This window comes from Pelobates fuscus, chromosome 3, assembly GCF_036172605.1.
Source record: "Pelobates fuscus isolate aPelFus1 chromosome 3, aPelFus1.pri, whole genome shotgun sequence".
Classification (NCBI taxonomy): Eukaryota; Metazoa; Chordata; class Amphibia; order Anura; family Pelobatidae; genus Pelobates; species Pelobates fuscus.
Genome location: NC_086319.1, coordinates 278,300,901 through 278,315,052, shown reverse-complemented (window position 1 = coordinate 278,315,052; position 14,152 = coordinate 278,300,901). Strand labels below are relative to the sequence as shown.

The 14,152-nt window shown below is 36.0% G+C and overlaps 1 protein-coding gene across 2 annotated transcripts in view; it reads left to right on the top strand.

Moving 5' to 3' along the window:
- LRRTM4 (leucine rich repeat transmembrane neuronal 4) overlaps positions 1 to 14,152 on the top strand; it is a 504,939-nt gene that overhangs the window by 453,867 nt on the left and 36,920 nt on the right. The window contains exon 3 of one of the 2 annotated variants that reach the window (XM_063448628.1): positions 1,577 to 1,660. The exons of the other annotated variant lie outside the window; for it this stretch is intronic. Within the exon in view, the coding sequence (XP_063304698.1) occupies positions 1,577 to 1,621 (45 nt within the window). The 3' untranslated portion in view covers positions 1,622 to 1,660. The remainder of the gene's footprint in view (positions 1 to 1,576; positions 1,661 to 14,152) is intronic. 2 annotated transcript variants of the gene reach the window in all.

Genomic DNA, 14,152 nt, shown 5'->3' with positions numbered 1-14,152 from the left:
CTGGAATAAAAGGGAATCATGACATGTCACACATGTCATGTGTCCTTAAGGGGTTAAAGGAAACGTTCACTTTTTGCTTAAAGGGGCATGTCAGATTGAATGTAACACTATATTTTATATGGACATAAAGGGGGTAAAAATATGTACTTATGGCACAAAACTAGTTTTTGTTTAAAAAAAAAAAAAAAAAAACACCAAGTATAACTAACTGCTCATCACATGTGTAGATAACTTCAGTTCCTGTTTAACAGAACTTTAAAACAGTGATATATTTAAATGAGGGTTTTCCCACTGACACTTTACACAAGAAAACAATTGCACTGTGATGGTAAACAGATTGTTGCCATCCATTGGATCTCCACTAGTAAATCTACCCTGTCCTGCATTACTCGAGCCCTAATGAGTGAGGTCACATTGCATTGTATGCAATCCTCACATGTATACACTATTTGGGGAGATCTGAATATGTCCTTGTTATACTGTATAATCATGTGCATGCTTTGTAGCAGGTACATCTTTTGGACATTTACAATTACATCTTGAAGCATTTTGCTGATTTCTACTTATTTATTTATTGTTTGTAAATATAGTAATCAGGCCATGCAGAAGGCTGCATTTTGGTTCCCTATCTCTGTATAAGAGAGTAAACACCACAAACGTTAATGTCTTTCTCCCACATTACGGTACACGTCTTTAACAAATACTGTGTCAGAGTTTTCTTTGTTCTTTATTTGATGCGATATATTAACTCCATGTGGCTAGTATTAGGGATCTGTGCAAATAAGCTCTTTATGCACAAGTCGCGAAGTCAGATTCCACTGTACATGAATCAAATCTTATGCATCTCATGCATGAATGATTTTCAAATGGCTATTATATTAAATGGATGGCATTGTAAATTTAAATTAAAGCCAAGGATAAGCCAATGGAAGCAATAGGAAAGCATTTTTTTGTCCTTCGATCACGAAATGTCAGCAACTCCAAGAGGAGAGCATTATATCACAGTCTTCCTCAGACAATCAGTGTGCTGTTAATGCCCAGATGATGTAGCTGCATACCCACCGGAAAACCACTGGATGCCTTTTAAAAGAGAAAAGAGAAAATATTGACCCCTAAACCCCTGGCATACTGTGATAAATTGGCAAGGTATAAAAATGAACACACTTTTAATAATGATTGGTTTGTGTGTTTCTTCAGTGCTACAAATAGTTTATTTTCTCATACTCATTTCTCATTTCTCATACTCTTACAGTGGATGGTTCAAGCATAGCCCGACCTTTGATTCTCATTTCAGTTAATAATATTGTGTATTTTCGATTGCTTGAAAAGAGTTCCCCTTGTAGTAATTCCCCTTTGAGGCTCGTCTTCATATTCATGTGGCAGCTAATGTTACTGTTCTTTATCCACCATGATGTCCTATCATTCTGTAGCTAAAATGTGCCTTCATTGTATCCAACCTTGACTTTTGTAATCTTCTGCTAACTGGTCTCCGTAAGTTATATTGTGTTAAGATAACATCGATGATTAATACATAAAGACTGAATGGTATTCTGAAGCCCCTTTTTTCTGTCCACAGGCCAGGTACAGTCAGGTCTCCACAGTGCAAGCATCCCTTTGCTGACCCAAACCTTGAGCTGAACTGAGGCAACATGCCTAGGAGGTGAGAGTTATTTGAGTCTTAAAATCAGTTAGCACCTGATTATTAAAGTCAAGCATGCTTCTTGTATCTCAAATCACTGGGGCTCCAGATGTTGTCTTTGTCTTTCTTTAAATGCATCCATGAGCATCTGTCTGTTCATTAATGACTAAACAACAGGGGACTACAGCTTTCCTAAATAAGGTTACCTAAAACCACATTAATGCATGACTGCTTAGCTAGCTCCATATTCATCAGGACACCATACCCAACCCAAATGAGGAAACACATCACATGTTGGGTAAGGTTATTGTCACAACTTTTATTCCACATTTTAAGTTGTCTCCAATGCAGCTGCAGATGTAAAAGGTAAGTCCCACCCAATAAGTATATTATAACATTAAAGCATGTTCTAAATCATCTTGCAACATTACATTATAGTCAATCTCTTTCATATCTAAACTTCAATAAGACAAGCCTTGTCCAGCTGTCGTATCCCCTCTGCCTATTGTTCCAGTAGAAATCTGATTATATATATGTATCAAAGTTGAGCTGTTTCTCTTCAACCTGGTAATCCTTTAACATCGCAAAATTGTATGAACTGCTTATGAAGAATACATTGTGCAGGGTTAGGGTACTTACATGGTTTCAGGGATGCCATACTCATTATGAGTGCACAGATCATTGAACTAGGGTTACATCATCAACATTTTAATCAAAAATATGTCTTACAATAGATATTTAAGGGTTTTACAATACAATCTTCATTTAAACCAATGCAGCTTTGAATGCTGAATGTCCTTACTAGTGTCTCTGATTAAAATGGCATTGTGGTCACCTTCATTTTTTTTTAAAAACATCCTGTATTAAATAAGAGGCTTATGTCCTATATTCTGAGATGAGAAGCTTTACTATATTAATAAACATATCAGGTCAACTTGTGAATATAGCTAAAGATGTAATCAATAAACAGTTCATGTGATGAGTTCACATGGATAGGGAAAACATATTTAAACATTTCTCTAATTCTTCATGAAACTTGACTATTTTCAATTACGTTTGCCTGCTAACCTGTCAACTCACCACAGAATGCACTGTTAGTAAATATAATCTTGGTGACACACATAAAAATACCATTAATAATGTACCATGTTAACTCCCCGTTTAATCCCCTGAATGTATTGTTTTATACAAAAATGTGTTTGTTTGTTTTTAGATTACATTAAAAAATACGTAAAAAACAAGAATCCAATGTCATCCAACCATTCAATTTCACAACACAAATATTGTACTAATATAAGAAAAACACAACAGGAACACATTTAATAGATGTCCGTATTCTGCAGATAAGGTTTGTAGAGGTAAACATTTTATTAGATCCCCAAGCTATGTTTGTCCTTAGAGCTTTCGTTTTCTGTAGTAAACCCTGAACTGATTGAAATAAGGATTTCAGGTCTTGTAGATAATGACCGAGTTTGGAAATATTGTTCAGTTATTATCTTTGACCTTTCATTCACTAATATAAATTCCAATATCACAATTGGTTAGAGAGGGACACTTGTGTTTTGGGTGGTTTCGACAGAAGCATACGTGTAAGTGGGATATGAGTTTTATTAATATAGATCTCTGAAATGCACATATCCACACAGTCATGACTATGAGCTTTATTTATGTGAAGCTCAATGATACACTCATATACTGAGCATTACTGTAAGCCTTACTGAGACATAGCTCTGCATTACACTAATACATGCTGCATAGTACAGAGAATTTAATTGCTGTGGAATACTGGGTTGATTCCATGCACACTGCATATTACAGTCTGTTTTATCTCTAGAAAACACAAGTCTGCAGTCATGTGCATCAAATGTTATTAGCTCATAAGGGGCACTATTGCAGGACATCTACAGGAATGGTTGGATTCCGAAGAGGGAATGTTAAACCAAAAAAACAAAGACCATTTGTAAGACTCTGTACAGCTAAAAGTAGGAATAGATATCACCCTAGTGGATTGAATACTGAGATAAGTAATTCTCAACACCCAAAGTACCTTGTGTTCATCTAGAGAAAAAGCTCTATTTCATCGATACTGCCTCTTTATGTAGGATTGCCTTTATTATAAGTACAGGGCAAGTGTACATCTTAGTGGTCCCTTGCCACAGAATACACAAGGATCTCTTGCCCTCTTGTTTGCAAAAAATAAATTCCATTGAGCTTGTTTTAATAAAAATATATATTTTTAGAATACACGTACAAAACAACAGCAGCAATAAAAAAAAAAATAGATAAGCTTGTATCATCTATTGTTAACAGGTAGGTAAAAATGTTAAATTGTTTAGTATAAAGTACAGAACATACAGCATATCACTAGTGACCCGAGCACAGTTCTTGAAAGGAAACAAATAGATTTCCATGACAGATTCCATACTTTGGAATATTATATATGTATATATTGATACTGCCAGTATACATAAGAACATATCCAAATGCTTATTAAAACTATGCACATGTATAGTGCATGAATGCATGCTTTTATTTTCTTGCTATGTGTTATCATATGCACCTATGATTTTGTATTGTGTATACTTCTTTGCATATTTGTGTGAATGCATGTGAGTACTTGTATAAGAAATCATAGTTTTCATATTTGTATGTGTATGCAATTTGTATATTTGTGTATATATCAGTGTGCATAGGTATGAATTAACATCATAAAGTATAGGTAGATTTAACACATATGTGTCTGCCCTAGGTAATATTTCAAACATACAGGGATCACAATCTATGGAATAGTGTCCTTGAATGTATAGCACAAGAAGGGAAAATATACAACATTTAAAAAATAATAATGAAGAGAGATGTATATAATATGGTGTAAATCACTTCACTGTCACATTGATATTTCCATATGATTATATGATAATGTAATAAACATGAAAACGTTTATCTCTTTCCCAAGTTCAGGACCATATCAATAATGACAGAAGATAGACATTTCTACACACACACACACACACTCTTCAATGACATAATTATTCCTGGTTTTATAAACCATTAACTATTGCAATGTGCTATAAATACCATTATTTCCAAGTTTGGACCTAGAGACGTGAGTGGGTAGTATATAAAACCCTTATATTAGCATCTTTCAAGATTTTTTGGATTAAAACCATGCATTTATTTTAAACCAGAGATTATGTTTTTATAAATGTAAAGACCGGAACGCATATCTAGATATCTCCACCTGACCCCTATGATCGAAAACAAAAGAGTGGATCGATACTTGTTTCTGGCTTTTAAATATGTATATGCTGTATTATTGTCCTGTTTTATGCAATCATAAGGCAATCAGTGGACACAGCAGGGCATATTGAACATCCTCTCTCTCATCATCATCAACAGTACATTGTTTAGGAAGATCTAAGAGGGTTTAAAGAATACAAGCCATGTTTATGAATTGTAAAATGAGCCTCTAAAATCTATACTATCTCATCATAAAACTCGGAGTTGGTGACACAAACTCCTGTAATTGCAAACAATATGGGTTCAGTCAGGTCGGTCATCTGGCAAACTGGGAAACTGGTTGTTCCTGTCTGTAATTATAGTATATTGAACCAAAGAGAAATGAATGGCTATAATTCCAATTACATTTTTCAGCACCTTGGATAGAGACCAACATGATTATTTCAGCACATTGGAGAAGGGATTTAGTAATCAAGAGACAGTAAATACAAGACTTAGGTAACAAAGGGTTTAACAGAATTAAATATACACTCGTGATTTTTTTCTGCATTTGCCTTTCAAAAGGTAAGCACATAGAACTCTTTAGATGTGACACCAAATGTCCCAATTCCGATTTAGTTTATGTGTACTATACTTTGCACCGAATTTGTACAATGTTGGGCATTTTTAATAGACAACAAACTGGACTAATTTCCAAATGTTACCTCAAAAAGTCAAATGTAAATAGCCAACTTGCAATTCTGACTCAAATTCAGAATTGTTCCCAGATTTTTTTTCAATTCAGACATATATTTAGACTTCCGAATTTGGCAAATTACTTTTGTAATTTTTACTTTATGTTTTTCTAAAAAGCTCAGATGGGTGTTTGCACTAGTGCGTTTAATACGATACCCTAGATAGAAGAATATATTTTTTTCTTATTTCTCCACAGAATTATACTCTTATGGAAATAAATTACAGAGTAAGAAAAGGTAAGAAATACATGCAAGTATTCCTTACCCATAACAATACATTTAACAGCTTTCCTGTGCTCAATTCATGTGCTAAATTAATTCAGTGGAAATAGTTAGCCTTAAATACAGTCTCCTGCAATGACTGCCAAGAAAATCCCTCTAAATTATACATTTTCTCTTTGGCCAGACAAGTGAACATTATCGTATACTAGACAAAATGTACTTGGTGAAGAGTAGGCCTCAAACCTTGTTGTACTGTATTCTTTTGTGCTTTGTGTCTGTTTTATGAGATGAGGGTTATGGGTAGTAAATTACCTCATATTTGCTAGTTGGCAAGAGTCGATGGTTTGTTTTCATGTGAGCACCATCTTTTGTTATGAAACAAGAACTGCAGATCTGTCTTGCTAACTGGCATTGGCACCCGACTCACTGTTTGCAGTGACACCACCTTGACTTTTCATAAATGCTGACAAAAGCCCTCTGTGTAATCACAGATCATGTGCAAATCCTACCACAAACATGTCAGAAAGCGTAGGTGTTATTCTTCAGCTGCAATGTTTAGCCAGTTCCAGCACAAAGCCTGTAAATCCCCTTATTATGTCATTGGATGTACTGGCAGAACAGAATGGATGAAATGGGCAATGCATGTTTCTGTTTTTAAGGCTATTGCTCTTCGGCGATTATGAGAGGTCTAGGTAGTCAATGAAAGTTACATAAACCACCCTAAGCAAAAAATACGCAATCAGCATTGCAGTTGATGGTGCAAATACTCAGCCACTTTTGCATGCTGTGTGTTGATTTTGTTTAACCCCTTAAGGACACATGACATGTGTGACATGTCATGATTCCCTTTTATTCCAGAAGTTTGGTCCTTAAGGGGTTAAAGGTAAATATATATATATATATATATATATATAACTATGTCAAGTGTAGTAGCTACAAGTCCTTATCTCTACGTCTTCATCATCATTCCTGATGCTTGCAAAGATTGTCTTTAACTGTACTGCTGATATACAGAAACACACAGCTTTTTTTTATCATGACTGCTTTGACAATATAAGAGCTTTGCAGTCTGGGGTGGAGAATCACATCCAGCAGGGTGGTTGCTGATATCCTCAAGGTTTGGGGAATGTCCATATATGAACAGCACTGTGGAGTGTGTCTGGCGATCAAAGTGTCACAATTCTAGTTTGCACAGAATCAACCACACAGGTGGTGCATGTATATATAACACAGCTGGGATATGTTGTATCATTATTATTATTATTGTCATTATTAGGGTCGTATGCCATAATCTGATGTGTCAAACCAAAAGTAATTTAAAAGATCCGGGCAAATTTTTTTTCAATAAATGCCGCAAATAGAGAAAAAGCAGAAAACTCAATTCTACTGAGCATAATGAACATTTCCAAATGTTAATAAATGTATTTTTGTAGTTTTATTTTTCAAAATACACTTAAAAAATGACAATTTTGCAGCCTGGCTGCCCTTTAATATAATCTCTATCTCTTTGGTGGGTTTCTGGAGAATTTCTTAGAGGATAGTTTAATTCAGCATAATGTGAACACAATAGTTGGTTATTTGCATATGAAAAGTTACAAGTCAACGTATTATGGTAGGTACTTTGTGCTCAGATACAATGTTACTGTCTACTGAATTGCTGTTTTGTGCTATGAGAAAATTGCAATATTCAATTAGACTGCTGTTCAGCATTCTGCAGAAATGTCAATCAAATACATTGCCATAGTGTGGTGTGAATGTACTGCGGCATTTCATGGGATGGACATGATATCTTCGGAGAATTACAGCATCACTTGTCCAGATATTGTATTTTGAGGGGAAAGTGTACTATATTATATTATATTGACCTGAAATATGTTTGTATGTGCATTTTATTCACATTGCATGGTACAGGTTAAATCACAGTAGGGTGTAGGTATTTTAAGTTCGGTTATATACCGTATGCATTCCTATATATTGCGCTAACCTTCGTTCTGCAGGGTACAAAACAGTAGAGTGCAGGTATAGAAAGTGCAGTAGTTATATAATGTATGTATATTTGTATATTTAATTATGATGTGCAAACAGCAGTGCTCTGTACATTCAGTTTGCACAACAGTAGTGGTATACTGGAGTCACAGTAAGTGCATTAGTTAAGCTACATTGAGATACATTTTTGTGTGAATCTCTATTTTTTTAGAGTGTTCCCACTTGTGGTTAATACTTTACAGGTTAGAGTAAAGATGAGATGATATACACACATATCATGTATTATAGATAATATATATATATAATGCACCTTTAAATAAATGTGTGTGTGTGTATATATATATATATATATATATATATATATATACATATATATATATATATATACAGTTGTAATCAAAATTATTTGACCCCCCATTGAAAATCAGGTTTATTGTAAAACTTTACAGACTTTCAGCTGTTCACAATGAAAAGATCAAACAAAAGCAATTGAAATAACTCCGCACAACAAATGCTACAAATGGTTTTCCAAATTCAATTGAAAATGCAACTTATAATATCAGTTTTCAGCTTACAATTTGCTGTTTAGTTAATAAGATCCAATACCTCTACCCCAAAGCAATTGCAATTGTATTCTGTGAACAATTCACCATTCCATTTCATCTTCCACTTTTTGCTCTAATAAAAAGGGATTTAGTAAATTGTCTGGGTATAGGTAGGTGGGGGCCATATGTATAGCATCGTCATACTTTCAAATAATACTTATGACTTTGTTAGGAAGCAAAAGGTTAGCTTCTTAAATATTGACAGCTAGACAATTAAACATGGTTATAGCAGTTAATAGTTATACCTATAGTTATAGTAGTTAAGCCAAAATTATTCAAAGAGACACTAAATGCACTCACATGTGTTAGGTGCAATGTGTAAATTAAGGTAGAGTTATTTATGCAGTTTATTTTGTAATTAATTAGCATATTAATTTAGTATTTACATATGCATTTGTTTATCAAAATACTGGTATACATGTTAGAGTTCAGCAGTTGAGTCTTGTTTTTCCCATGATGCTCATGGTGTACCCAAGTAGTACTACTAATGGTTTAAACCAAGCATGTCAAACTCATCTTCGCGGCATCGTTGCATGTCAAACCATCTTTGCGGCCCGGCGAGCCACGAGTGCATGCTCAGTGTTATAGCAGAGTAGGCACCTGCTTTCGACATATTGCAGGTGCCTACTATGCTAACACTTACCCAGCCGGGGAGGAGGGCCAGCGAGGGAGCTCAGTGTACCAGCTCCTCACTGCTCCCTCACGTGCGCCGACTGAAGTGAAGCCGTGCACCGAAATATGACGTCATATTCCGGCACCCAACATCACTAAACAGCGCACGGGAGCAGTGAGGGGCAGGAAGGACCCCAGAGAGATGCCCCCCATCGGCTCCATAAGGTAGGGAGCAATAAAGAAAAGTATGTGTGTATGAGTGTGTGTGTGTGTGTGTCTGTCTGTGTGTGTCTGTCAGCAAGTATGTGTGTGTGTGTGTGTCTGTGTTTGTCAGTGAGTATGTGTGTGTCTGACAGTGAGTATGTGTGTATGTGTGTGTCTGTCAGCAAGTATGTGTGTGTGTGTGTGTGTGTTTGTCAGTGAGTATGTGTGTGTCTGACAGTGAGTATGTGTGTATGTGTGTGTCTGTCAGCAAGTATGTGTGTGTGTCTGTCAGTGAGTATGTGTGTCTGTCAGTGTGTGTGTGTCTCTGTGTGTCTGTCTGTGTGTGTGTGTCTGTCAGTGTGTGTGTGTGTCTGTCTGTCAGTGTGCGTGTGTGTCTGTCTGTCTGTGAGTATGTGTCTGTCTGTCTGTGAGTATGTGTGTTTGTGCCTGTAGGTCTGTGAGTATGTGTGTGTGTATGTGTGTTTGTGTCTGTGTGTCTGTCTGTCTGTCAGAGAGTATGTGTGTGTGTGTGGCCCACATAAACTTAAACCTTGTTTATGTGGCCCGTGTCACACTTTGAATTTGACATGCTTGGTTTAAACCCTTGCAGTACCATAAAACATTAAGTGTAACCCATGTAAGACACAAATCGCATGAAACACGAAACTAATTTAAGTTTTTAACAAACATATAGCTTTGAATTGGCTCTGTAGTCCATATCGTGCCACAGAATTGTCTATCTATATTTTTAAAGTATTTTTTTTTTGTAAAGCACAAGTATATTCAACTGTTAGAAAATAATATTTTTTGTTGATCATGCCTCCCATCAGTCCTATAATTATTTTAAAATGACTCAATTTCGGGGTTCTATCCCACTGTCCTTGGTTGGTTTACTAGTGCCCCACTTTTGGGAACTATTGAGAGCAAGAGCAATTCGGGCCCAACATTAGATACACTTTACTTGTGTGGAGTGGTGTCAAGTCACAAGGACCATGCAGAGTGAACTTTAAAAGAGGTCTCTGCATGTCAAAGATGCTGTCAATCAAAACGGCATACATTTATGCCAGGCAGACACAAACCTTCTTTGATCTGTCTTGCACTCTTTCTACGTAGGGCTGTCCATTTTGGGTATCTCTGGTGGTGATGCAAGTGACGTCACTGGCACTCCCCTATAAGCTCACTGCCTGTTCTGATTTCATACTTCCCAATGTTGAGATATATTCATTAACATTTGCTAGCCCCTCTCTGTATTTTAAGGTAGCTAAGGTCCACAGGATTTTGGTATCACTTAAGTATAGATCGGTCTATGAATGAGCAGATCAGCTCTGCTGTAAAGCTTTGCTTCTCAATGTGGATCCTCAGATAATCCTAGAAAAGAGGTTACTTTCTCATAAGAACACAGGTGGGTCACTCGGTACCCCTTGTGCTAAAAAGACACGCATAGTTTTGCAACAACATCCTGCACAGCTGGGAATACTTGAGGACAAACAATAAAAAAAAAAAAATGTTATTTATAGGTCTACTGACAGAAGAAATACAGTATACGTATAGAAGATTTAAAAAAAAAATGTTATTTGGAGCTTTAACTCCTTTTTAAAGATAGCTTGAATTATTAATTGTAACTCTGGTTCTGACAAAGAGTAAAGAATATTATTGGACATATTGAATAACAGCCTCAGACAGATTCCAAGCAGTATGTCCATGGAGAAATATATGTATATATCTTTCTTCTGGCAGCCCTCTCATACTATTAGGGAAGCATTCACTCTTAGCTATGGTCAAAAACCATCTTTTCAGATAAGGCTCTCATACACCTTTCATCTTGTCATTTCCAATGGAAGGATTTATGTAGAAGATTGAAGAAGCTCAGCTGAAATAAAAGAAAAGATTGTGAATTAATGTGGAATGTACCAAAAATGTCAACTAGTATATCTTTCTCGATCCACCAAGAAAATCAAACGCCATTTTAACTTTTGGCTGCCAGAAAGACTTGAAGTTTGATATACAGTCCCTCTCGTATCCATATTGTTAAGTTAACTTGTGTAGAATAGATGCATTTCTCTGCCGTCTGCATACATTCTTTCAAATGTATAGCACAGAAACTTTTTTTATGTTATCTGCCTTTCCCATCCATTATATCTGCTGTACTATGTCTGTCTAAATAGACTTTCACTGCATCTCCTGACTGTCTTAGTCACACATATCAATTGCAATTATTGAACGTGTACTATCCTGATGTTGGTATACTTTTTCACTTATTTTACCTCCTCCTTCCTAATATGTGTAATCCTACTTTATACACCACCCCCCACTCCAAATGTCTAGATGCCTCCTACACTCTACCTCCATAACCACAATGTCTGTATGTCCATTTTGTTTATCTTACCTATAATATTCAGTATACCATTATTGTGCCCTCTATATGCTATCTGTTTACTTCTTATACTTAGTGAACATCTATAATCCTTATGTCTGTGCGTGTATTGGAATGATTCTATCGTTAATATTCAAATAGAATTATACCTGTGTATCATGTCTTTTCTCATGCCATTTACCATTGCCAATAACTGTGGCTTTTTTTAATCTAATGATAGTGTATATCTTACCCCTGTTCTATTCTATATTCCCCATTTCCCATTACATTCATTGTACCTTCTCCAACATAATGCTTCAATACATATTCCACATATTATATCTCCTGTGTTCCAATGTATATATCACTGTAAGACTTCTAGACTATTGTTTTAATACCTACTGTATATGTATGATATGTATACGGAAGACTAAAGTAAGAGTGTAATACTAAGGGAATACATTAGATTAGAGACACACAGGTATAAATGGATTTAAACAGGCTGATTAAAAACTCAGAGAGTACTACACTTATATGTATTACAATTAGGCAATATGAGTAATTGCTTAAACCTGCTCTGGTCTAGTCTAGTACTTTGAAAGGTAGCATTCTCCCAGGATAACCTTATCATCTTGTGAGCGAACCATGGTAAACTTGTTTTACCTGCTCTCTATTTTCCATATATTTATTTTAACATCAAGTACATAACATAGCTAGAGGTTGTTTAGATCCATATTCAAGCATCTCGATGCTTCAGGGCTTTCTCTGACTGTACTTTCCATATGCTTTACTGCAATGTAAAGTATAAAATATAACGTAGCCATGTTGATAAAAGACAAAATAAATACAAATAAATAAGGAGCAAGACTAGGAGCTTAATTAGAATAAAAGGTAAGGACTCCCTTAAAGCAACCCAGGGGCAAGACACCTTTCCACCATTCCTTGAGGGGACCACCCAAGAAGAGCAGGTGTATGCAGGTAAATATTATTTTTCTATGCTCAGTAGACACGCAATAGAAGTTTCATAATACTGAGCATATAAAAAAGCATTAAGCTAAAAACAAATCTGTTTAAAGGTTTCTTTATCATATAAACTTAATTTATTATATATTTTCTTATAACGGGTCCACTTTGAGAGTCTGGATGTGGGGAAGAATTAAAGCATTTTAGCAATCTCTAAAAGAGAGAGCAGTCCATAATATATATGTCATTAAATGAATATAGCTTAAGATTAGTCATCAAATCAAATGGTCCATGTTTTACATCGATCTGCTGGGTTACCAGGCTTCCTTTTTTAACTAAAAACACTTAGAAAAATTATAGCAACTTTCATGCCAGCAAGGACTATACCTTATCCATGCAGCATACATTTTCCATTAGTGACCCCATTTAAAAGTAAGGTCTAGTCACCTTACGCACCTGCGGTCTTTATTCTGCAAAACATTTGCAAGACATATAAAAAGATTTATTTTAAGTGCTGAACATTATTTCTTGGCTCCCTTCAAGGTTTTTCAGACAAAATTAGCCTTAAATTTCATATTTAGAAGTATTAAATGATACAAATTTCCAAAAGAGGTCCCCACTGAAATAGAGAAAATTACAGTCTAGAATTACGGCTAACAATTTATTTTTCCCAGCTGTAGGATTTAGCGTGCTTTGTGTTCCTCTCTTTCTTCTGCAAATAAGTACAAGCAACAGGGACAAATGTATTATCCTTAAACAAAGCCTGCCAAAGCACAACGATCAGAGCGAAAAATATCCTCGAAACCGCAAGCAGATAAATATATTTGGTTTCTTAAGAGAAAAAAAATACAGAGATTTTGTGAGTAAGATAAATCCCTCTTATTAAGGTAAATTTGCATTTTCACAATGCATATTCTCTTAACCAACTTGGTACCTCATCAGAGCATGAGATTAATGGAATGTTCCAAGCACCATAACCACTACAGTCTGCTTTAGTGGTCATGGTGCCAGGAGTGCTCTGGTGCACACCCAGGGTAAGTAGTCCAAACCCTTTGAAAATGGTTTAACAGTTTATTTGGATTCCTCTAGGTACCCATCACAGCCACTTCTAGATCTGGAAGCTGCAGTACTAATCTTAGTGAGGCAGTGCTGGGCTTAGAACATTAGCTGAGATCAGTCAACTGACTCCAAAAGAGTCTGTGACTGGTGTCTGATAGCTGGACTCCATTTACAAATGGTTTGACCAGGGCCAGCGCTACCATATGGTGGAACGTCTTAGGGCACATCACTCCCCCTACTGCCAGTCACTCCATGTAGTATGACCTTGTAGACTGAGGTAGAGAATCTTATTTATCCTGTACCTGGACAGGAAGGTGCTTGCTGGAAGGGTGAGATAGACACAAAAAGGTGCTGGAGGGGAGAAAGAGACATAGATAGATAGATAGATAGATGCAGAGGGTAAGTTAGAGACAAACAAATGGGTTTGGAGGAATTAAGAGATACATATGGGGCTTGAGGGAAGTAAGACACATACAGAGTGGCTGGTGTGAAGTAGGAGACACACAAAGGAGATAACATACACTAAAGAGAGTAT